Source organism: Oenanthe melanoleuca, chromosome 1, assembly GCF_029582105.1.
Source record: "Oenanthe melanoleuca isolate GR-GAL-2019-014 chromosome 1, OMel1.0, whole genome shotgun sequence".
NCBI classification, from domain to species: Eukaryota; Metazoa; Chordata; class Aves; order Passeriformes; family Muscicapidae; genus Oenanthe; species Oenanthe melanoleuca.
This window is the reverse complement of record NC_079333.1, coordinates 48,462,673-48,486,758: the sequence shown is the minus strand read 5'-3', so window position 1 is coordinate 48,486,758 and position 24,086 is coordinate 48,462,673. Positions and strand designations below refer to the sequence as shown.

The 24,086-nt window shown below is 34.1% G+C and overlaps 1 protein-coding gene across 3 annotated transcripts in view; it reads right to left on the bottom strand.

Moving 5' to 3' along the window:
* Positions 1 to 24,086, bottom strand: part of NBEA (neurobeachin) — a 444,651-nt gene that overhangs the window by 221,501 nt on the left and 199,064 nt on the right. For all 3 annotated transcript variants that reach the window (XM_056503564.1, XM_056503573.1, XM_056503580.1), the window contains 2 exons: positions 18,685 to 18,746; positions 6,547 to 6,611 (listed from right to left, as the gene is read on the bottom strand). In XM_056503564.1, coding sequence (XP_056359539.1) covers positions 6,547 to 6,611; positions 18,685 to 18,746 — 127 coding nt within the window. The remainder of the gene's footprint in view (positions 1 to 6,546; positions 6,612 to 18,684; positions 18,747 to 24,086) is intronic.

Here is a 24,086-nt window from a genome sequence, read left to right as displayed (position 1 = left end):
CTTACTTTCATCATATGCCCATAGCTTTATTTAAAAAACCAAAAAACAAAAAACACAGCCTGGAAAGGTGCCATGTTTTCATCAAACGGTTGTTTTGACAATTATTACTCTTAATGGCATTCATAAGAAATGAAACCTACCACTGCACTTGGTATCTGCAACAGAATAGCTCATAAACTAGTCTAACTTTTAGAGTTTGAAGTTCCACAAGATGCAGTACTGCTATGAATACTTTGAAAGTAAATTCCTATAAGCTTTGCAAAGTAATGTCTAACACAGAGGTCTCATTTCTTGCAAGACAGCAATGATGAAGAAGTCCACAGAGAAAAGTTTGAAATTATAGCATGCAAACTGGCTATTCAACTACAACATAAGCACATTGGCATGACAAATTTCATGGAGAGTAACCATAATTGTTTCAGAAATGTCACTGAAGCTGTAACAGATTCAATGAAACTCTGAAGTGACTACAAAGAATCTGCTCCACACCCATAAAAACTCGCTATTTTGCAGAAGAATTTTCTAAATCAAGAGGAATCTGTCTCTTTGCAATAGTGACTACTCAGTAAACATCCATGACCAGCAGTTACAACTGAGATGGCCTGTATCTCAGAATCAGCCTCTGCTTTGAGATATGATCAGGCAATGCTAGAAGGGGAAAGGAGACCTCAAAACCTCTAACAGATCTATGAACTGTAGGTGTGCTGACCCCAAAAGTGCACAGATAGTTACCATAACAGTGTATACTTTGTTTAACAAACGACTTGTGTGGAGGTAGGACAAGGACAGCTATAGTAAGGAATATGAGAATATGAAAAAGTACATCTAAACAAGAGAAACAAGCTCACCCTTTAGCTGGAGTAGAAATACAGACATTCTGTGCCCACTTTTACCAAAGTAAGATGATATCTAGGATAAATTTCCATAAAACAGCCACACACAGCTAATAAAGGATTCCTCCAACCAAAAGTTACACTTGGTGAGGATGACAATAAAGCAGCAGAATTTTGTTATATCTGTCAAAGACAGAATAATCAAACATCTTTGCTCTTATTCATGGTTTCTAAGTGCTACTGCTTCCCCAGTGTTATTTTCTGACTGTATTTGCATATATATTTTGCACATCAGCCCAAAATCCTTTGCAAGCTGTTCTGGTAGCCCTGAGCTCCATAGAGTCTGATGACCCAATCTCTTGCCTTCTTGGATGATTCAGATCATCCTGTCCTGTAATCAAGATCATTATCAAAACCAAAACAAGGAACAGCATCCATTTTGGACCCCACTACTAAATCAGTTCTTTGAGAGCTATTAAGAGACCCAACTGCAGATGCAGATCATAAACCAAATATGGCAAGTGGGACTATAGATATACCTTTTAACACATGCCTGAACATTTAAGTATTGCAGACAGTGAATAATGGCTGTGAACTAATTTACCAAAAACTGAACATATCAGAACTGCCAAACTGCAAGAGATGGTGTCCAAAAGAAAATTTTATGCAGTTAACCCAAAATCTTAGTTGAGGTAACAAGAAAAGAATATAAGTCTTCATGAGCCTCCTTCCAAGACTGAATCAACAATTCATCAAAATTTAAATAAACACTGATTTCTAGACTACTTAAACAGTCTGTTATTTTTTGGAAATATTTCAACAAAACAAAGTTTAGAAGAAATGACTTCTTATGAATTTAAAGTATGCTCAGAAGTCCATTTAAGTGGGTATGCTAAAATATGTATTTTCATGGCTGAAGGCAGAAAGCACACTTAGGTACAGGGATGGAATTACAAAAAGTTTACAATTTTAACTCCGAGATTAAATATAGGCTCATGTTGCCTTAAATTTATATTAGAATTAGATTACTTCTATGTAAAATGAAGAAATTATGTAAAAAGTAAAGGAAAATATTTATATGAATATAAAGAGTTGACTGTTGTGAAAGCATAACAGGGAAAGGAAATGGATGATGAGGATAGTAATTCAGTTCTGAAAGATGAACAGACTATGACCTATAAAATCCAACTCTTAGGCAGGACAGATCCCTGAGATACTCTGCTTGTCAAAAACATCAAGCTAAGGTACAACCAATTAACCACAAATCTTGGACCCGTTTTTAAGTAGTAAGTCTTTTATCTATTTAGCTGCCCATCCATCCAGAATGTAGAGTTCTAACTGATGTATGAGTATTGTGGGACCTTTCCAGTGTCAAGATAAATGATGTTCATTGTTACTCCTGTGACCACAAATCTGATTATCATTTTTATCATAGAAAGCAAACAGGCCATAGATGGTCTAGCTTTTTGTAAATCCATGTTGATTGTTCCCAATTACCTCCTCTTTCAAGCAGCCAGAATGCTGCTTGAATGCTTTGAATGTTTCAAAGGGACTTGCTGTATGGTCTTCCAAGAACCCGAAGAAAAAAATGGCAAACTTTTCCCTGGATTTTGAGGACTGTTTTAAAGATAGGTGTAACACATGGCTTTTTCCAGGCACTTGTAACCTGCCCCAATTACCTTGACTTCTTGGATTGATGATTAGCCTTGCAAAGACTTTCACAACCATCAGATGTACCCCATCAGATATCATGAGCTAGTATGGGACAAGTTGTCTCAAGGAATTCCTGACTTAAACCTTATTCACTATTGGTAGATGTCCTCCTTGAACTCTCTCACTAAAGACAGAGCCTTTATAAAATTTAATGAAGACTGAGGCAAATAAGGCATTGAACATCTCAGTCGTATCTGTGACTATATCATCCACCCTATTCAACAAGACATTTCCCTTGGTCAGCCTACTAATGAAGCTCTTGTTGTCCTTTGTATCTCTTCCAAGTTTCATTTCCAGCTAACTACTAACCTTCCTGAAAATATTCCTTATGTGCTCATGCTTCTAAATTCCTCCTTTCTAGCCAGCTTCTAGTTCCACCTCTTGTGTGCTATCTTCTTGCATCAGAGCTCTACCATAATTTCTTTTGCTGGCTGAACCACTCTCTTGCTACATATACATTTTTTCCTGTTCCTGCACTTGTATAATGCTGCACATAGAAGTCTGACACCTTTTAGAGCTACATTTGCCTCCCATGGGATCCTACAGACCGGTTTGCTGAATAGGGTAAAATTAGCACTCATGGAATCTGTATTCTGCTACTCTCAATCCTCATTTCCCTCAGGGCCTTGAACACCACTGTTTCGTGGCAAATACAGCCAAAGGTGCCATTAATTAATCACATTCAAAAGTAACTCTTGCTTTCTGCTATGTGTCACTCTTAGCTGTCTCATGCCATCATTCCCAGCACTCTTCAGTAATTGTTTTCCCTATGTGCATCCCATCTTGCTGCACTTCCAGAGGTTGTCAGGAAGGCTAAAGACCCCCATGAGGCACTAGGGTTTGGGATACAGATACTTCAAGTTTAGAGAATGCATCTTCCTTTCCCTCACACTGACTGCGTGGTCTGTAACACCACCATGACTCTCCTCTGGACTCTCCTCTTGCCCTATCCTGCATGCTATCAACCAGACTATCTTCCATCCCACTGAACAACTTCAAAAATCTCAACTGCTTCTTCACAGAGAAGGCAACACTCCCTCCTCACTTTCTCTGACTAGCTTTTCCAAGGAAACTGTCTATTGTAGCACTTGTGTCATGCAGTGCATGCCGTCCCACCAAATCTTTTTCATTCTTTCCAAATCTTATTCCTTCCTTGCAATGATGTCATAGTTTTGTGATTGCATGTGGAATAATTTCTACTCCTAGCTGCCCAAGATGTATGCATTTGTATGCATATTTACTTGAGGTGGGTGCCCTTATCCCTTGTTTTTGTCAGCAAGCAGCCATTTTCTTTTGACTTCATCCATCACTACTCCACTTAAATGTGGGCCATAGCCTCCCTCACATATCATTCCTAAAGAAGTCTTTTCATGTCTCCTTTCACAGCCAGCATTGCAGATGCATCCAGCTCTAAAAGTATGAAGCTTGCTTATGTGTGCACCCCAATGTAAATCTGAAATCCTAATTAAGCTGCTGTCAGTGAAGCTCTTGATGTGTGATACCCTCAACATCACACACTCATAGCAGGAGACTGATTAAATAGAAGCATAAAGTTCAAGATCATAACCACGATGTCACTAAATCTTTCAGGTGTATTACATACCTTGAAAGAATTAATTTAAATCTGTAGTCAGATCTCTTGCAACACTAAAAGCTGTTACAACAGTCCTATTTTTAGAAATCTGTATCAGTGTTTCTATATTGAATTCCAAAAATACATGTTATTCAGATCTTCCCAAAAAACATTATCTATACCAAAAAAACCCAGAAACACTGTAAATCAACCAATTTAAAATGAAAATAAGGTTTTTTAAAAGTAACAGGAATATAGATTTAATTGCTTAAACTACACCTAAACTGAAATATTTAAGAGAATTTCTAATACATTCAAAGATCCAAAAGGCACTTAAATTATTTAAAAAATAACAAGAGCTAGGTACTCAAAAAAATCACCTTATAGCATCCATATATTAAAATATAAATGTCCCACTGAAGATATTAAAACTGTGGACTTCTGCATTACATCTACATATTTTTATCCACATTCCAAAGACAAATCTTTCTCAAAACTTTTGATTTATTTCCCAGGTCTCAAAAAGTATTACCCAGTAAGTCCTTCATTATATTCTTGGTCTTCATTTTGCTTTTAATAATTTAAAATTCAATCATTATTGCACAGCGATTATATGCAATTTTACATCCCATTAACCCTGCTTTGTTTTAATTATAAAGATCCTTTGTTAGATTCCTTTAAATGATCCAGTTTATAATTTCAGGTTATCCTAGGGAGCACTTTAATTCAGCTGCACATTCATCAACTGTTTATGTCCTGTTAATTGTTGACAACTGCACAATTGCATTCTCTCGCTATGATTGATGAATTGCATTCACAAGTTTAGCTATTAAGCAGAATAAATATTTATAACAATTTTCAGTTAAAGGATTGTTATCTTTGTCCCCAAAAGGGTAAATTAAAAACAAACGAGCTGAAAAAAATAGAGCATTCCAGTAACTCACACACACTTATCCTAAAATACCTTTCTGAGAAAAGTATAGGGAGGAACATGTGTCCAAGGGCAGTTTGATTAGACACTCCTGTGACAGGATTTAAGGAGTGGTTCTTAAATGCTATTTATTTTTGAAATGTCATTGTTAGAGGAGATTAGAAGGTCCACTGGTATCTTAAAACCTGACTGCTAAAAATATGCAGACATAGGATTTGTTCAGAACAGTCATTTTATCAATAGTGAGCATGGACTAATATCCTGGCTGAGAAAATAAAAAAAAGGTCCAAATGGCATTGTATATTACTATCCAAGAACATAAGCTTACTATATTTATTTTGTCTGTTGCCAGGTACTGTTTTTTGTATGATATGCAGTACATGACCCACTCAGGTGAGCCCATTATGGTGCAAAAACTCATATTTGCATTTCATACCCAGAAGAATTTCCAATGGATGGACTTACATTTCCTATTGCTACATAGCACTATAACTTCAGTGGGCACAGAGAATCCAGAAAAATTTACACCAGTCAAATATTAGGCATTCCCTTTCTTTTTTTTTTTTTTTTTTTGATACTCATGCTACTATATTTCTATACTCTGACATTTTCTAAATTTCATTTCAAATAAATGCATGATTTAACCACTGAAATATCAGCTAGACAAAAAAATATCCTACAATAAAGAGAAGACTTGATACTTCACTTTGGTAATGAGATATTATTAAGCAAAAGAAATCACACGAAATGACGACATCTCAACAGGTGTATTGCTATTTTTTTTTTTTTTAGCTGCACATAACAAAATGTTTACATTCAAATGGATTTAATGTATTGGCCAATACAAATCAGACACATTGCATAAGTGGTTTTGTTTATCTTGGGTACTCTCCTTCCAGAAGAGTGCCAAAGAGTCTCCTTTTGATTCCCAGCTTGCTGGCTGGAAGTACTGAGAAACAATGCACAGAGTAGAACATATAGAATTTAAATTATTTGAGGATGGATAAAAAAATCTCATAAAAAATTTAAAAATCAAGGAAGCTTTTATAAACATAATGTCATGTGGGGTTTACAGGATTCAAATTAGACTGGAAATTCTAGATAAAATAATCAAGAAATGATCGTGTAGAGAAATACCTCTGTAAAATGAATGCCGTGCTCCTAAAACAGATGGAGCACCAGATGGTTTTACAGATTGGGCTCCCTGGACTGTCTGGGTAAAACAACCTTGCTGCTCTGGAGAATGGTGGATCAATTCTCAAATAACCCTAAACTTATATACAGTTCAAAGGAATTCTATTTCCTTCTGTCAATAAACAGAATTTTCAAAATTTACACACAAATTAAATATTTACTATATAAAGTATCTATACAATAAATCTCTTAATTAGCACGGCCTTTTCATAATCTTTTTGGAACAGATGGTGAGGAAGTATTATCACCCAATGGAATAAATGCAAAATGACTACTTGTTCAAAAGCTTTAAAATTCATTACCTTCCTTCATTGATGAGCTCAATAAATGCAAGTCCTGCATTCTTCTGAATAGAATTTTGCCATTCCTAAGAAGATAAAACATAACATGATCAAAACCCAAAGATTTTAAAGCACATTTTTGAAGCTGACCCTGGTGACTCCCTAAGGAGACTGAATTTTAGCAGAACTTCTCAATTCCCCCCAACATCACTCCCCTCCGAAAGAATGAGCTGAGCATTTAAAAACTGTAATTCATTCACATTTTCAAATAAATTTTATGTGGTCATGTCTTCTGTTTTACCCTTAAGCAAGCTTTAGTTTCCTTGTCTAGAGAACATGAAAGCACGTCTTTTTTCTCCAGTTCATGCAGTTGCCCAATGAACATTAGTGTAACAAAGTCCCTTCACTACACCTTGTACATTTTATTACTAAGGACAGCCAATAATCTGTGCAAAGTCCACCCTCCTGGAGTTCAAACTTTGCTTCTTTCCAATTGTAAGTGAAAACTAAATCAGCCTATGATAACAAACTAATTTTTTAAAAATTGTTTTACTGTTACTATAGATTTCCAAGATGAAATTTCAAACCAGTTTAAACCACCTAACTGATATAAAACTTAACAGGATTTTACTTCATATACCACGAAGTTAAAGAGAAGTTTCACAATCCATCCCAAAGAGCTTTTGTTATACAACCCCCTGCCTCTATCATATCCAGAATTCTGATACTTGAGATGAAAAATGGGTGATCCCTCTCTCTAAAAAGATTACTTTCTTTTGCAATAATTCCTTAACAATTTTCTTTAAAAGCAATAAACATTTTTTCTGCATAATGAAAAACAAAACACATTAGCAGAATTACAGTTCACAGAGAGATTTCCTAGACTAAGACTTCATGTTGTCAATGGGTAGAGGGTTACAGTTACAGAACTATTAAATTTACATTTCATTTATTTACAAGAGTTAAAAATTAGGCAAAAAATTAAAATTCTTGTTTTCTAATATGGTGAAGAAAGGAGAGCTTTGCATAGATAAGGAAATTTTCTCCAAGAGTAGCTGTGAAATCCAGTCATGAATCAGCAATATGCTTCTCATTGATTATATGAAAATTCGCAGATTTGACCAATTCACACATCTTAAAAAAACCTCAACACCACCAATCTAATACTCATGATTTGTTTTGTAAAAGGCAACCTACTAAAATACCCAAATAATGAACATACTCTTGACCCACGTCTGAGCAGGTAACTCCTGGTTAGGGAAGACAAAGTATCAGCACTCAAGCCTCTAAGTTATGAGCTAGAAAACCATTGTAACAGGCCCCTTTTCCAGTGCTGTTGATTTTGTTATTTTTCAAATTCAGTAACTGAAGCTAATGATATTACTTTTGGAACCAGTTAAATTATCTGTGTAGAGTAGAAAATCACTCTGAGAAACTAGGAATGAAAGAATTCAATCCTCTAAACACAGGCACCTTGAGACATTTTAAGAAACAAAGTTTGGGTTAGAGATGGTGCTCAAAGTGTGGCATTTTCATTTTTTTATCACTGCCTTTTACTGTACACTATTAAAGCCACTATTAGCATTTTCATTTTAGATGCTTTTCTACACCACAGCTGCTACAAATCTGCAGTCAGGAAAGCAGAACTGGTATGACTACATATTAGGAAAGAAGTTGAAAAGAGAGAGGAGAAAGGAATAAAAGCTTCCCTAGACAGGTCGAAGAAAGCATGCTAATTAAATTTTTAAAAAGAATCTGAGGGTCTACCTGTGTCTGCTAAAGCCAAAGAGATTCTTGCAAGAATTCTGTCAGTTCTTCCTGCTCAATGCAAATGTCTTAGATTCTATAGGACATCCAAAATGGCTAACTGGATGTTATGTGAGATATCTTAAGATATTTATATGAAAGCAAACAACTCTCTTCTTATATCTCCATAGATGGAAAATCTCATCCATTTATCCAAAGTAATTATTCATGATAAAAATGCTAGAAACTTGCCCAACTAGTGAAAAACAATGATGCAGAACTAGGAAGAAACGAGGATACATGGCTCATGCATTGTTTCACTACAAAGTAGCTACTGCAAGATTTATTAAAGACTCTCAACCCTCCATTAATCCACAAATAAGGGAATAACCACTATTTCCTCTCACTTTTAGACCTAATTTAACATAACAGCGTCTTGATCCTGAGAGATGACCTATATGTGTGAACAGGCACCAGGCTTTCATTTCTCCATTTTGTTTTTAAAAGATGCAAAGAATAGATTGAAAACACCATTTTTCAATGCCAGAATTACTGTTGCCTTTGCAATGGCCATTCATGTCATAGCATGTAATTTAAGAACTGGATTAACATGTGGAGCAATTTTGTTTATATTCTCTTGGATTCCAAAGGAATCTTTCTCAACCCCAATGTGCAAGCTGAAAAACAAACACCAAATGAAATGGATGCAGGGACAGTAGCTGGAAGATTTATGCTACAGCCAGTGGAATCACAGCATAGTCATTTGGCTATTAGCAGCTAAGTGCTTGAATGACTAGACTGCATCTCATGTGGTTTTGGTGTGGCTCATATCATGAATCTTCTGAGCATTAGAGCAAGAGTTTAAAGCCTTTTCCATGCCTCAAAAATGCTGGTGTCAATTACATGCTGAAGCAACAGAAGCCTTTGACAAAATCATGTAGGGGACAGCTACTTCTATACAAGAATGTATGGATCTTTCTTGGGGCTCCTGCTTGATAGGGCAGTGGGGATGACTCAGAACAAAGTGGGGAGTAGAAGACTCAGAGCCTGTCTAACAGTGACTGTGTTCATGAATGATGACATCACTTCTTTGTGCTAAAAATTAATTAAAATTTAATTTTTAACTTTACTGATAAATAAATTTAAAAATTGTTTTCATACATAATCACTAAACATTATGACTTTAGACATTCAGTTAGATTACTTCCAGTAGGACTTTGTTGTAAATAATTCATATTATGCACAATTCTATTAAATTCTATTAATAAAAAATGTTCTAAATTATTAGGATAATCGAAATTGCCACCTTCCTATCCCCACTTAACTTCTCCTAATCTGTTCTATCATTGCTTGAAAAGTGTCACTGCATAAAGAATACAGCAGTACCATCTCCTTGAAAGAAGGTTCAGACTGAAACCTGTTATGAAACTCTTCACGCAGAGGACAGGAGATGAATAACACAGATATTACTTGAAATTCAGTTGGTTTTCTTACAAAACATTATGTACATTCATTTACTCTCTGATATGATTACATTTTTTTACTTTTGAGTGTATTTTCCAAGTCCTATTTTTTAAAATTCTCCATGCTCCAGTATGCACACAAAAAAAAAGAAACAAAGTAAAAAGGAAAAAAAACAATCCAGGCATCTTAAGTTGATAATGGAAAATTTTCACTAGAAAAAAGTAGTGGGAGGGTGAAAAAGGAACAACTAGACTTGGAATATTAAGAACTTATTTCAATTTATATTATTTTTCTTTCCAATAATTTTGGTTTTACAATTGGAACTATAGGTGCTACTATGTCAATCAATTTTATCTTTATTGGGCTTCTCTTTTCTCCATCTCTTAAAAAGATCTGAGATTAACTTTTTTCTTGTACTAAACATTTATTTAATTTTCTAGTCTAAGATGCTGATGACTCAGTCGACACCTCAACTCTTTGATCATTGCATTGTAATTAAAACTTACTGAGACAGGTAAAATTCTATTATACCAACTTTCTTCTTTCTAGATCTTTGAATATATTTGGTGGAAAATCTTGTATGGAGCTGAACAGGTGCTAGCTTTCATCTGAAGAAGGAAATGGAAACTATAAAAATGTGTTTGCAATTCACAACATGCATGTAATTTAGCTCAGGTTTGAACTCCATGTTGTGGAGTTACCTCCTAAAATCACCAATAACTTCTTATCCAAAAATCACCAATAACTTGCTTTACTTCATTTAGGAGGAAACATCCAAAAGAAATGTTACATGATGTACAAAATGTTTTGTGGGTTTTTTTATGGCAGAAAACCATGTCTATTAAAAGCAGGCAAAAAAACAGGAAAACTGAATTCAAGACACAGTTTCATAAATTTTTGAGGTGATTATACTGTTTTTAAGATCACAGAACTGTCCCTACCAGTCCTAGAATTTACCTAAAGATATCAGAGCCTGAAAACTTTGTATTATTGTTTGAATGAGAATCAGAGCTAAGAATTCCAGTAACATTGCCTCTATACTTCTCTCACACTCACATACACACTGCTGATAGAGGATAACTATAATGTACTTTTGGTCTACTATTTCAATAAATTTGGGATCAATTTTAGGTTTTTGTAAAAAATCCATTTTAAAAGTAGCTATTTCCCACAATATGCCAGTTGCAGAATGACTGATGACATCCTCCTGAAAGGAAAATCTGCAAGTATTGGAATATTCCTGGCCTCTGGCCAAATCCCAGAAAGGAAAAGAATGCAGAACTTTCTTAACACTATTTACGTGAATATGAATTTGATAAAACAAAGTATTAGAAAGTTTTAGACTAGAGTTTCACAAGACTACAGCCTTGTTTTCCCTCTATTTTCTTTGAAATAATATGCTAATTTTTTTCTTTCTTGGAAACACACATACCCATTGCCCTTCTGATCACCTGTGGTAATTGCCCAATTTATCTTGAAAATGAAGTCAAACATTCCCAGAGGAGCATTTCATTGGTATCTTGGAAGAAAAAAAAAAAAAATCTACAATTGCAAAAACATTTATATTATTCAAACAACACTAGGGAAATGGCCAAATTTATTTAGAAAATTAACCTTCATCATCTTGTAGAAATTCTGCATATCTTCTACTACAGACAGAAGATATGTGCTACAAGATAAACATATCTCCACAACTTCTAGAGCTTACTTCCTGACTGGAAAAATATTTTTTCAATTAAGAGATGCCAAAATTATTATTAACAACATGCATGCTATCTATGGCAATTAATCCTAAACACCTGCCCAATTTTTACTCAACTACTCTTTGATGTTAGAGATAGATAACTAATTTGAAGTCTTCCCAAAAATCAATCAATCAATCAATCTTTGGATGTACAGAAAAGTACTCCTCATATTGTCTCCGTTATAGTGAACCCCATTATAGTGAACCCCCTGAAACTATGGTATATTTATTAATATTGATGGGCTCCAGTAATAAAAGTTGTATCCTTTCTCAGCCCTTTAAGAAATACCAACTCACTGACTTTCTAGGTATTTCCTCTTGATCTAAGATCCTTCTCAATTGTGTAGGCAGCTTTATAGAGAAATAAGGGGAAGACACCTTGCCACATGAAATATGGAGCAGCTGATTCTTACAGTTTTCTGATTCTGCCTGCTTTGCCATGAATCCTGAATTTGTTCAGATCAGCATCTCACTGATGCATATTCTTTAATATTTTTTTACAAAAGTAGTCTGACAAGGACAGGCAAGAGAAAGGACCAAAAGTTCCTTGACAACTCTGGTAGAAGATAAAAAAGAAAACATCCTGCTTATTACTAAAAGCAAAACACAGAATTAATTTTCTGAATGTATGGGAATCTGTAAGGACACCTCACAGAACGATGAAGAAAGTAAAATCACTCAACAAGTAGGAAAGAATATACTAATAGTTTCCATTTGAAAGCTAGATTATCAGAAGCAGATGACCAAGAGAAGAAGACAGATTGGGCTGGAAGACATTCCACACACGGACAATGGAAGAAAATTCTGATACCCCTTTAGTGTATACATTGAAAAGAGAAAAAAAAAGCAAAAAAAAAAAAAAAAAAAAAAAAAAAAAAAAAAAAGCAAAAGCTAATGAAAAACTATTACCTTTTGGAAAATAGTTTTCCAGATAATTTACCAGAATTCCTTATAGCAGGTGAGAAATGTTGTGGGGAGGAGGAGAGAGTCTAAAAAACACCCCACAAAAAAACTGTCTCCTCAGGAAATCACTTAATTTTAGAGGGGGGAAAAAAACCCAAAACCAAACATAAAAAGGGAAAAATTTTTGGTTTCTCCTATAGCTTGTACAAGAGTACATTTTAGAAATTACACTAAGTGTGCATAGCAACCTATTTATTTATAGGCCATGTGGTGGATTATGAAGAGCCCAAAGTCAATGTAAGAACATAAGTATGTCTTTAAGGTGTACCAGAGTTGATCCTACATAAGGATACAGCAGAAATATTTCTTCCCCTTGATGGACCTTTATGTAGTCCAAATAAGATGAGAATATTATAAAAAGTACTTGCTTCACCTACAAAGATTTCAGTTATTGACCTTAAATTTGAGCCCGTGGTAAAATGTGAAGATATGAAGCCTCAGTTTGGAGTGACACTGCTGACAATTTCATATACATTTCTAGTGCCTTGTCCAGCATACAAAAATCTGTGGTTTTTTTTTTTTGGTTTTTTTTTTTTTTTTTTTTTTTTTGGTTCATTTTAACTTCTTGCTCTTGCTCTAACTTCTCCCATCAAATGCCAAAATTCCTTTCTTGTATCTTGACTGTCACAGAGCCAGCCTGAATTTCCTAGAGCCCCAGCCATAGATCTGCTTCCTGCTATAAACTATTGCTTTCATGGCTACCTTAGAAGCATAATCAGTTAAAAATAACTTTTTTACTCAGAGCCAATTTTTGGTTTGATGTGACTGTTTCCACCATTAAATACACTGATGAAAGGGATCAGCAGCAATATGGAGCTAGGCATGAAGAGGATGTGGTGCATCTGCAAGTGTGATCTTGGCCAGAGAGAAGCCTAAATTGACCACTAAAACTGGAGCCTAAGAATACAATTCCATTAGATGCAGAGACCTGAATTTACATCTTGCTGCCATGAAAACACAAGTCATGTTTTCTCTTTTCACCTCTTTTATCCCAATTTTCAATCCTGAATCCTTTTCTTTGAGTAGCTCTGGTGGCTTTTGAACAAGGCTCTTAGCTTAACCTACTAAACCAGGGAACAAAGGTCTGAGTAGTTTTCACATATGTTTGTGAGTTAGTCTTGTAAATATCAGAACTGGTATGAAAGTGGGGTTAGCAGAGAAGAAGCTACAGGATGGAAGTAGTATAGCAGATACAGCACTTTGTTAGGGTAAATGTTTTAAAAATATGCAGGAAAAAATGATTATTGAGACAATGAGTTTCTGTATGTTTGCACATGTGTTTCTATGCATCATTCCCCTCTATAATACCAAATTTTAATTCAGACTTTTGCAATGATATTATATGAACATTGTCTCCTATTTCCACTAGTACAAAGAGCCAGTAGAATAATGCAATGGAACAAATGGGAAAATGCAAGCAAAACACCCAACCTGTTTCATGATAAGGAAAAAGGGAGATTAAAAAATTATATCCTCATAGGATTTTGCATAACCAACTCTCATCACTGAAGTTATATCAAAGTTAATTTCCTAGTAGATTAAGTTGCAGGGTTGTTTTGGTTTTTTTTCCTTAGATTTAAGGGAAGCAATTATTTTTTAACTTATCTCCAGCCTTTCCTATTGCAGTTGGTATCAAAAAGACAAACAGCAAACCAGCAACTGTTCTCCTATCACAGTTACTCTGAAAGGGCTATCACTTATTTAACAAAAATTATAGACTATAAGAACTCTAGGAATACCTCTGGAGGGAGAAGAAGAAGTACAATTAAAGTTGAATCTAATACTGGAAACAAGAGTAAACAGAAAATATATATGACAAAAAAGAAAATCTATAATGAAAAGTAAAAGGTTTCTGCACAGCAGAGCTGGTCACTTCTTCCTTAAACTCTTACAGTAAGCCTTGAATACAGTATGTTTAATATCAAGAATTGTGCACTGTGCTTTTACTATATGAATTGTTCATTTCAGGGCTTCCTCTATTCTGCAGGGACCAGAAGATTTAAAAAAAAAAAAAAATTCTTGGTTTCTGTGTTGAGCAATTGCCAGTTTCTGAAGAGCTATCCCATACTTCAAGGCAGAATGTACATTTAGATGTGTTGGTGTCTACTGAAATCCCTGCAGTGCCAGGTTGATGGGTCTTTCTCTATTCTCAGAGATAAAATAACCACCAAATTTCCTCTCTGTGTATTCCTTTTGAATTTACACCAGCCAGGTACATCTTTGGGGTTTTTTTGTTTGTTCATTTGTTTTTACACCTCTCCTTGGAGTGGAATTAATTTCTTGATATTGTTCTGAATTTTTTCTGCCGCTTAGGACAATGAGGCATTTATCCTTATAATAGCTGCATTTTTAAACAGATTGAGTAACAAGATGTCTTAAATAACAGGACAGTATTTTTTTTTTAAGAAAATAAATTTTCCTTGTTAATAGATAAGATACAGAAAAGTACAAGTGGCATGAGATAAAACTCCTTTGGGACACAAGTACTCAATTTCTTCAGAAGCTGTCTCCCCAAAGAGAAGAATATGCAAAAGATCTGGAAGTAATTAGAAACTATTGTAGTGTTTTGGTTAGGGGAATAAAAAAAGAAAAAAAAAATAAGAAAAAAAGTAATTGAAATCTAAATCTGATGTAAGAAAAAACTACACTGCAAAAATTGGTGCATTTTTCTTAAACTGCATGGCTTATTGAAGAAATCTGCCACTCCAACAGCAACACAGCTGTGACATGCTCAACTAGGCTGAGGGAACAAAGACCAGCTAATCAAGCACAGATCTTGTCAAACATAACACATCTTCATCCATTTTATGTTAAAATAGACCAAATCCAAATAAAAATGTCTATTTTAGGAATAGTGAAAATCATTATATGTTTATTATCAATTATCTAGAAATTTTTTTTTAAGTACTTGGATGTATGATTGTGGTTCATATAAGAAATACAGAAAAGAAAGCCTTCAAATTAACCAAAATTTTAACCTAGTGCAGTAGGTGTTACTAGGAAAAAATATAATATGAGTTACAGTACAAGAAAGATTCTGAAAACACAGACTAGTGCTTTTTGTTCTTCCCCAAACCTACAAATGATGTACCATTCATACAGGAGTTCCTTTAAAACTTAAAACGTATTTTTCACAGAAACTCCAAATTCCTTTGGGGGAAAGGCTTGATTGCATATCCCTCAGAGCCTAAAAGGCTGCCCATATGAACTGAATTATCCATGACATGTACCTTCAGACATTTGTAATGTGATATTTCATGTAAATTTAGACCATACCTTGGATGTGAGCCGCTGGCAATGTTGATTTTATTCAGGAGCTCAGATAAGAAAAAAAATTCTGACATCCTTGCTAATCTGTAGTCGTTAACATGGAATTTCCAACATAAAAAGCATAAAAGCATCTAATTTGCTGTAGCAAATGAAAGGAAAACAAACTTTGCATTTCCCTTTCCTTTTCAATGTCTAATGTTACTCTGTTCTGTGCAAACAAAATTGCACTTTTCAAAGGTTTTTATTATCGTCATCTATCTTTGGAGTGACACATTTCAAACTTCCCCATGTAATCTGTAAAATGTCATTCAATTTGAATATGAATGATTTACCCATGTTAGGAAGAAAAGCCATATTTACACTGGGATTATTAAAAACCCACAAACTACATACTTTATGCAGTCTTTCCAGTTCATATTGCTTAATTTGTCATAAGGAAAAACTCAGGTAGCACTGTCTCTTCTTTATATAGAGATGACTTATCCTCATTTGCTGTGGACGACATCTACAATCCTAATTCCAAATTCTGATAGCATTAGGCTGGATTATGATATTTGGCTGTCATTTTCTTCTAGCCATTTTATGTATTAGTATTTTCACAGCATTTATCTCGTGCTTTCTTTTGACAGATAACATGTAAATAGAAAAAAAAAAAAAATCTTCCCTGTAGATGAATAGAAGTACTGACTGGTTTGTTTACACCAGCAGGATTAACCCTGTGTTCTGTGGAGATGCTGCTGCTCAGAGGAATATTCTAGAGGTCAGGAAGGTGAGGGGAGGAGACTGCAATTTGCACCACTACAGCCCCCTGTTGGCCAGTTCCAGTAGAAACGATTACCATGAGTCCCCCAACAAACACCACAGCCTTAGCTCCTGAAGTACTTACTAATAAATGGGCACCTGGAGACAAAATCCTCCTTATTTAGAAGACAAGGAAACAACCCTGAAGTATCAAATGGGGTATAAAAAAATAAAAGCTTGCAATTGCCCCAAGTAATTAGGTAGATGGAAAAGAGTTCTTCCAAGAAAATATTGAAGAAAATAAATAAATGTCTGAAGTTTCAAAATGATTAGACTCTTCCCATTATTCCAGGTGGAAAGTGAATCTTATTTTTAAAATAATTAGAAATAAAACCCGACACGTATAGCAGTCACAAAAATAACAAATTGATTTTTGCTGCATTTGTTACATAGCTTTACTGAGATGTCTAAAGAAAGAGCATTGCAGAAAGAGCTTAAATTTCTCTCTCTTCCTTTCAATCAATATTTGAGGCAAAGTTTCATCTCTAGGGCCCTTAATGGCAGGAATTCCTGGAGCCAGCAAATGAGTAATGTTAAACCTATGATTAGATGATGAGGCCATCAAAGACACTAGACCCTAATGCTACATTGCACTTTATTCCTGAGAACTGCAGTAAAACCAAAGGCTAGGGAAGAAAGGACTGCAAGTTATTCCTTCCTTCGAAAAAATGTTTCAAGAGCTGCTAAAAAGAAAGGAAAAAAGTTGTATGACATGAACATTGAGCTCAATTAATGGATCTTTTGGAATTTTCTTGGAACCCAGGACTTCACCATTAGGTAACAAATTTTTCAAGTGCCCTGCTAGAGAAGGTTTGAAGTTGAAATCCCACTGAGGATTCCTGCCAGGGATATATTTTTCTTTTACTTTTCTCTAACTGATATCCCTCTAAAAGAGGAAGAAAAAAAAAAAAAAAAAAAAAAAAAAAAAAGGAAGGGGGGAAAAAAAAAAAAGAAAACAAGATTTACAAGATTTAATGATTTCCTTATGACACGAGCTCGAAGAAATGCAACCTACAGACAGGCAAGGTAAGTTGAAGCACTCTCCCCCAAAACCAGTTGTAAATGTTTATTATTTTCAGTTAGACTTCTCAAAAGTAGATCTTCATTTCAATTGTCCCTAGAAATGCTTTTGTTTAAAGTATATTTTTGGTGTATGCAGTCGATGTGCAGTAGTGAATGCTTAAGAAAAGCTACAAAGTAGTAATTCTCTTTGATAATTACATAATAAGTTAATTTGGGCGTTTTATATACAAACTTGTTTTGAGTTGAACTGCTATTATAGTTCTGTGAGCAACCTGGTTTATGAAATGCTGCTGTAAGTTTTTAGAGAAATATAAAAATCTTGTAAAGTTATTTGGATCTGTTGGGAAGTCATATTTTTCTTACATTCTACAAAGTGAACAAAGTTCTAAAGTGTTTGCTGATAACTTCTTACTGGCAGTTCAAAGTAAAAGGGTATATACAGAATATTAGCCAATTATGCTTCTATCAAAATGAATAATATGAAAATTATGATATAAATAATCCAAACAGTATGAGAAACTAGTTTAGCTTTCAATATTTTATTTTTGAAAGCATTTCAAAACATCAACTAATTTGGATTTCTGAGAAACCCATTACTGAATTAGCCCAAGAATTAACCACAGAATTCTTATATAGAAATGTTCTGCTTCTGCCAGTTCTTGAGGACTACCTAATCTACATTTCTCTATTTTTTATATACTGACAGCTACGTAAAATATTTAATGTTATGTCATGTATATCAGATGTAATAAAGTCAGCACAAAGTAAGGTTTTAAAAAAGTCACTAATTAAATGACAGATTTCAACATAAAATTATAACCACAGTATCCTACTTACATATTCTAAATAAGAACAGCCTTTAATGAGAGCTCATACACAGTCAAAATGCATAATGTACATCCATACACTTTTAGCACATAAATGCAAATAATATTTAATTGTATATCCTGTGAATATAGAAAAAAACTATAGAATGTATATCTAAAAAAAAAAAAAAAAACCTACAATTTTTATATTACCAGAAGAAACTAATTTGTTGGGGGTTTTTGTAATGAATTGAAAGAATGAAGCAAACTGCCAGATACAATTCTTTGGCTGTCAGTGATTACACAAGCAAATTAATACAATCAAAACCAGAGACATCTTACCTGTGAACAAAGCAGCATAACCAGTTCAACCACTGAAGTACTTGACTTCATACATACAAGACCTGCAATAAACAGTCAAAAATTAGTTTAAAAGGTCATGATATTTTGATATCATAGTTCCATGGTTCCAGAGACCCATAAAATATATAAAATGTATATTTTTATAACTCAAACAGACTAAAACAAGTTTCAAGCACAATTAACTGAGAATTTCAGATTCAAGAATATTTAAATGTTCCAAAGAATCACCTGGAATAATCTAGACCAGGCAGAATGTCTTCTAATTGTGTTTGGCATTTAGCTTACTTATTTAAATAAATAGATAGATAGATAGATAGATAGATAGATAGATAGATAGATAGATAGATAAATAAATACTGATATAATCCAAAGCAATTTAATGTATGATAAACATAAGTTAATAGCTTTTGAATATTAGATCATGCAAATTCTTAAGAATAAAGTGATCAGTTAATAACAGGCAAAGAATAAAACCACTGATTAGACATTATTTTAATTTTCATCTGGTAATTGATTATCATGTAATTGAAAGCTTGAGTATTAATGAAAGAGGTATTTATGTGAAATCCTATTTTTATTAAAATCAAACACCATAATTTTTAGGGCATTTCTTAAAACAAACTTTGAATTATGTAGTCTGTCACTCACTGCTTTGTACTTAATTTAAATAATAAATACCTAATAACATTGTCACTATTGCAAATACTTGTTTGCAGTTTTGGGAATGTAAAATTTACTTTCTTGGAGAAGAATGCCATATCTAAGTATTTTAAAGCTGCATTATAATCACGAAATTTCATTTCTACTCTTAACTTTACATGTGCTAGTTTCTGCTTTCTAAAATCATATAGACGTTGATATGAAGCTTTAGGGCATGGAAACACTTTGGCTGTGTTATAAAAAGGATAAATTTACAAATAAGCTTACTAGTAAGGACTAAATAGGTGGCTGGAAAGCAAACTGATGTGCTTTAAGAAGGTTTCTACAACAGTGATTAGAGACAAAAGCACTCCTACACGGTAGCACGTATATTTATTTTGGGTAGTGGATAAATACCCTTTTGTGCCCATTTTGCTAACAACCCCATCCTTATTGTACAGTAACACAGAACAAGCTGTAAGAAGCCACTAGGCTTCCATTCTATCAGATATAGGGGCAGACAGTTAATGAAATAAGAGGCAGATGTGCAAAGCTCATTTAGGGAGACAATTGCTGTAATTGATCAGCTATTCTCATGCTCAAGTGCTAAAGGATCAGAAAGATTAATGAGATACTTATCACCTGCAGGCTACCTCCACTGTTTGGAAGCTGACAAAGAAAATCCAAACAGAAGACTGAACTCTACAGTTAAGCCAATGCAGGTAGGACAGACACATCCTAGAATGTTGTCTGATTTGTTATGAATAACCTCTTATTCTGTAAAACTGAAAAAAACCACCACTAACAACAAAAAAACACAAACAAAATAACCCCCTTTCTGTCAAACACTCACTTATCTTTCAAAATCAGACCTCAGATGTACTGAAACATGACTAAGGCAAAATAATGTTCTTGGAAATCTATCCCCATGCTAGAGTCTCCAAAATCTGTATGTGTTCTTACTTCTGATTTTACATCAACAGAAAAATGTATCCCGGATAAGCACCAAACACAGTTATGAAAAAAGAAAGCAACTAAATTACATAAAAGTGATTATACATCAGCAGTAATGTATTTTTTTTCTTCACCAGGTTTTCAAAAAGAAAACTTGATATTAAATATATGCTTTGAAGAGAAACACATAATGTATATTTTCTGGCCCAATTAATTAAATTAGAAGTTCTTAACTTTCAAAGACAGTTTGAGATTCTTATGCTACCTGTGCAGCTTCAAAAAATTTGAAAAACTTTTGGAGTGTGGACCAAAACAAACATGCCTAAAGTGGCACAAAGCTAGAGTAAATACTCATGATTATCATCCAGATAACAATGATGATCTAGTCCTAATAACACAAAGCTGCAGACATGACAAAACATGACTCTGTTTGTAGGAGTCATAATTGCTTAGACCAAGACTATTTGCAGTAAGAATTTTTATACACTCTAACTTTTTAATAAGTTGATAATGATATAGCTCTAAGTGGTCATCTGACTCAAACTGATGTCTTTTCTCTATTCCTCTGGACATTACTTGATAATTTTTATATATCACATCTAATCAAGTGCAAACTTGGATGTAGCAGTCCAGCACTGGAAAGGAGAGTCAAACTGGTTTTGGTGAAATTCAGAAAAAGAAAAGAAGGATACAGAACTGACATCTGGTTAGCAAATCAGCAGGCCCATAGGTTTTAACCAGCTCTTTAATTGCCTGCTGATGAAACAGCCCATTGGAAACAGCCATTGACACCTCTCATAACCACTAGTATTAAAAGAGGCTGGTTTCCATGTCCAAAAGAAACAAATAATTATTTTAGAGACTATAGCACTTTTCTTATATGAAAATACAGGGAGACATAGGAAAGCCTTATTAAAGAAGGTCACTGTGTCAATGATGTTTGTCTCAGTCTACTGCAGGAATTCAGTGTGCAGCTTTCTACTTATAAATCAGCAGAATTGGGAGTGGCCCAGAAAATGGGGAATCCTGTGTACCTTGATGGTCACTAAGAAGAAAATAGAAACAGAAATACTTTCTGCTCAGCTTTAAATGCACATATCACACATCCCTTGAAGCAAAACAGAATACAGAAATGTGAAACATTCATAGCAGAGCCACCATTTCGCTTTATAAATTTCTTACTTATCATCCCCCTAATCCTACTTCAGGGACTCCTTTCACTCAAACCACGAGGGAAAGTGTGTGCCCTCCATTATATGCTCCATTTCCTCCATCCTAGCTGCCAAGGGCTCTGTTGTGCTTCTTCCCATTTTCACTTCTTCCTGACTGAGCAGTTAAAATTTGAAATAAATAATGAATTTTTTTCCTGTTATGCAAAACACAATCAATCTTCAAAATCTACTATCAGAGTTGTTGTGCAGTCAATAGTAGAGAAACAGATCAGACCTAATGGAGGACAGATCTATTTCTGGCCATTAGGAAAAACTGTCAGAATGCAATCTCTGGTCGCAGTATGAAGATCCCACATCATCAAAAGCTGCAGGAGCAAGTTTAGGAAGAACCACAATCCCTGTCCTATTTAATTTTTCCTTCATAGACCAGAAAAAAAAATTATAGAATTTTATTACTATTTCAGTTTCTAAATTTGCACCCTTCTCTCTTCTAGGAGTCCAAATTGTGTGATTTGACCAATTTCTTTTGGCATAGAACAGGTACAAAATAAAATTCCCTCAGTGCACAGACTATATCCTGACAGACAAAAATTAAAAGAGTGTAGAAAAGTTCTCCTTCCATTTTTCATACAGTGCAGAAGACATAAACTAGTTGAGGTCTCTTCATAAAATTAAAAATAGAATTTTTAGTATGAATCAGAATAAATACCAACTTTCCAATTGATTTTCTAAGTTCCAAATGTGCTAGCAACTGTATTTTTTCTTCCTCTTCACTGTTTTGCAGTTTTTAGTGTGTGCAAAATTTTATTAGTTTTACCATAATGAAGAAAAAAAAGATATAATAAGCTTGGAAAAATAATGGCTTCTCTGATTGAAGAGAGCACACAAACCTATTTTCAGTTCTCTTCCCCCTCCTTAACTCTAATGAGAAAAAGTATTTGCCACTCAAACTAAAACTGTTGCCTGCATTCTTCAGCTGCAGATAAGTTCTTCCTATACCATCTGTATCAAATGCTATTAAGGAAGCTAATGTAATTACTAAAATACAAGTGGATATTTCCTGCATACAGCAGGGTTAAAAAGGTCACTGTTGAACTGAATGGAGTATGCACTTTTTACATTTGCTGTTCTTAGTACTTTTCTTCATGGTCTGTTCTCAGTCCATTAAATATAGCCATCAAAATTCAGCAATTTGATGGCAACAATGACCACATATATGGATGCAAAAACTGGGAGCATCAAGTGCATGACCTTGGCTAATCTGGAATAAATGATGTATGCCAAGCAATTATCTTTGAAATGCTCTGGTTTACTTGACTTCTTTTTCAGTGTTCTTCTGGTGGCCCAAAGATATGCTAATTATTTCTTTTCACTATGACTTATTAATGTCTAAAAAAAGATTAATTTCAACTATACTGTTTTAGTCATGTCCATGGCATTAATGAAGTCATGGGTTCAAAATTTCCAAGTCACCATGCTGAACTAGTCAGTGTGAATTTCCATTTTGAAGAAATATAATGTAGGCTGATAAAATCAATTTAAAAAAAAAAATCCTTATGAAATAAGATCATGGTTTTGAACTTCTTTTTATTATTATTAATACAATGTGTGTATGAGTCTAACTGAATACCACCACAATTTCATCTGGTATTTATCAAGGTTTGCCTGCATTTTCTTTCAATGATTTTACTTTGTGTCAACTTAAACCCTTATTGGAACTGGAATCAATTGTAATACTAGCAAAAACAAAACTAAATGTTTTTATAGCTCATGTTCAGCGTAGAAAAAAAGATGCAATTAACAAAACCTTAGAGCCTGCAGAAATCTTTCACTCAATTATAGCTTCTGCTTATCTGAAAAATCTCAGGTATTGCTAGGTAAAATGTTTGAGAAAGTTTAATCCATTTAATTCAGTTCACAGAGAAAAATTGGTATTTATTACTCTAGAGCATGCCATTAATACTATAGGAGCTTCGTATAGTACAAGATGCTTATGAAAAAATACACACATGCTGTTAAATTCATTATTTTAGTAACATGTGAAAAGTGTGTAAATTCTACCTAGAAATGAGCAAAAAGACCTAAAACTAGACAGAAAAAAAAAATCAGAAAACTCTGTAATTCTTCTTTGTAACTTTTTTTTTTCAGCTAAGCTTTTTTCTATCTCCTAGTGATATAGTCTTCCACGTACCTTAAACAAAACTGCATTGTTTCAAATAGTTCATAATAATTACAGGTAATTCATACTGTGATATCTCTTCCCATAATCCTCAGTGATTTCTGTGCCATGAGACAGATGGAAATTTTCTACCGGTAATTACCACTCACAAATTGGGTTTTCATTTTTGATAGACTATTCCCTTATAAGTTGTGCAGCATTTGTTAGGAATGGCACAGCAAAGTTTAAAGGCACAGAAATTAAAGCACATTTTTGCTGTTAAACTACCAGGAAAAAAGAGATGGTGATATTTTGTTTGGAACTGTGAGTTTATCTTAAAATTTATTTGTTCTTTCTAATCCTCTTCCTTCCGCCAGCAAAATCTGGCACACGATTTCTTGAATATATTTCTAAGTCCAATTTATAATCAAAAAAATAACCTTAGGACTCCTTTTTTG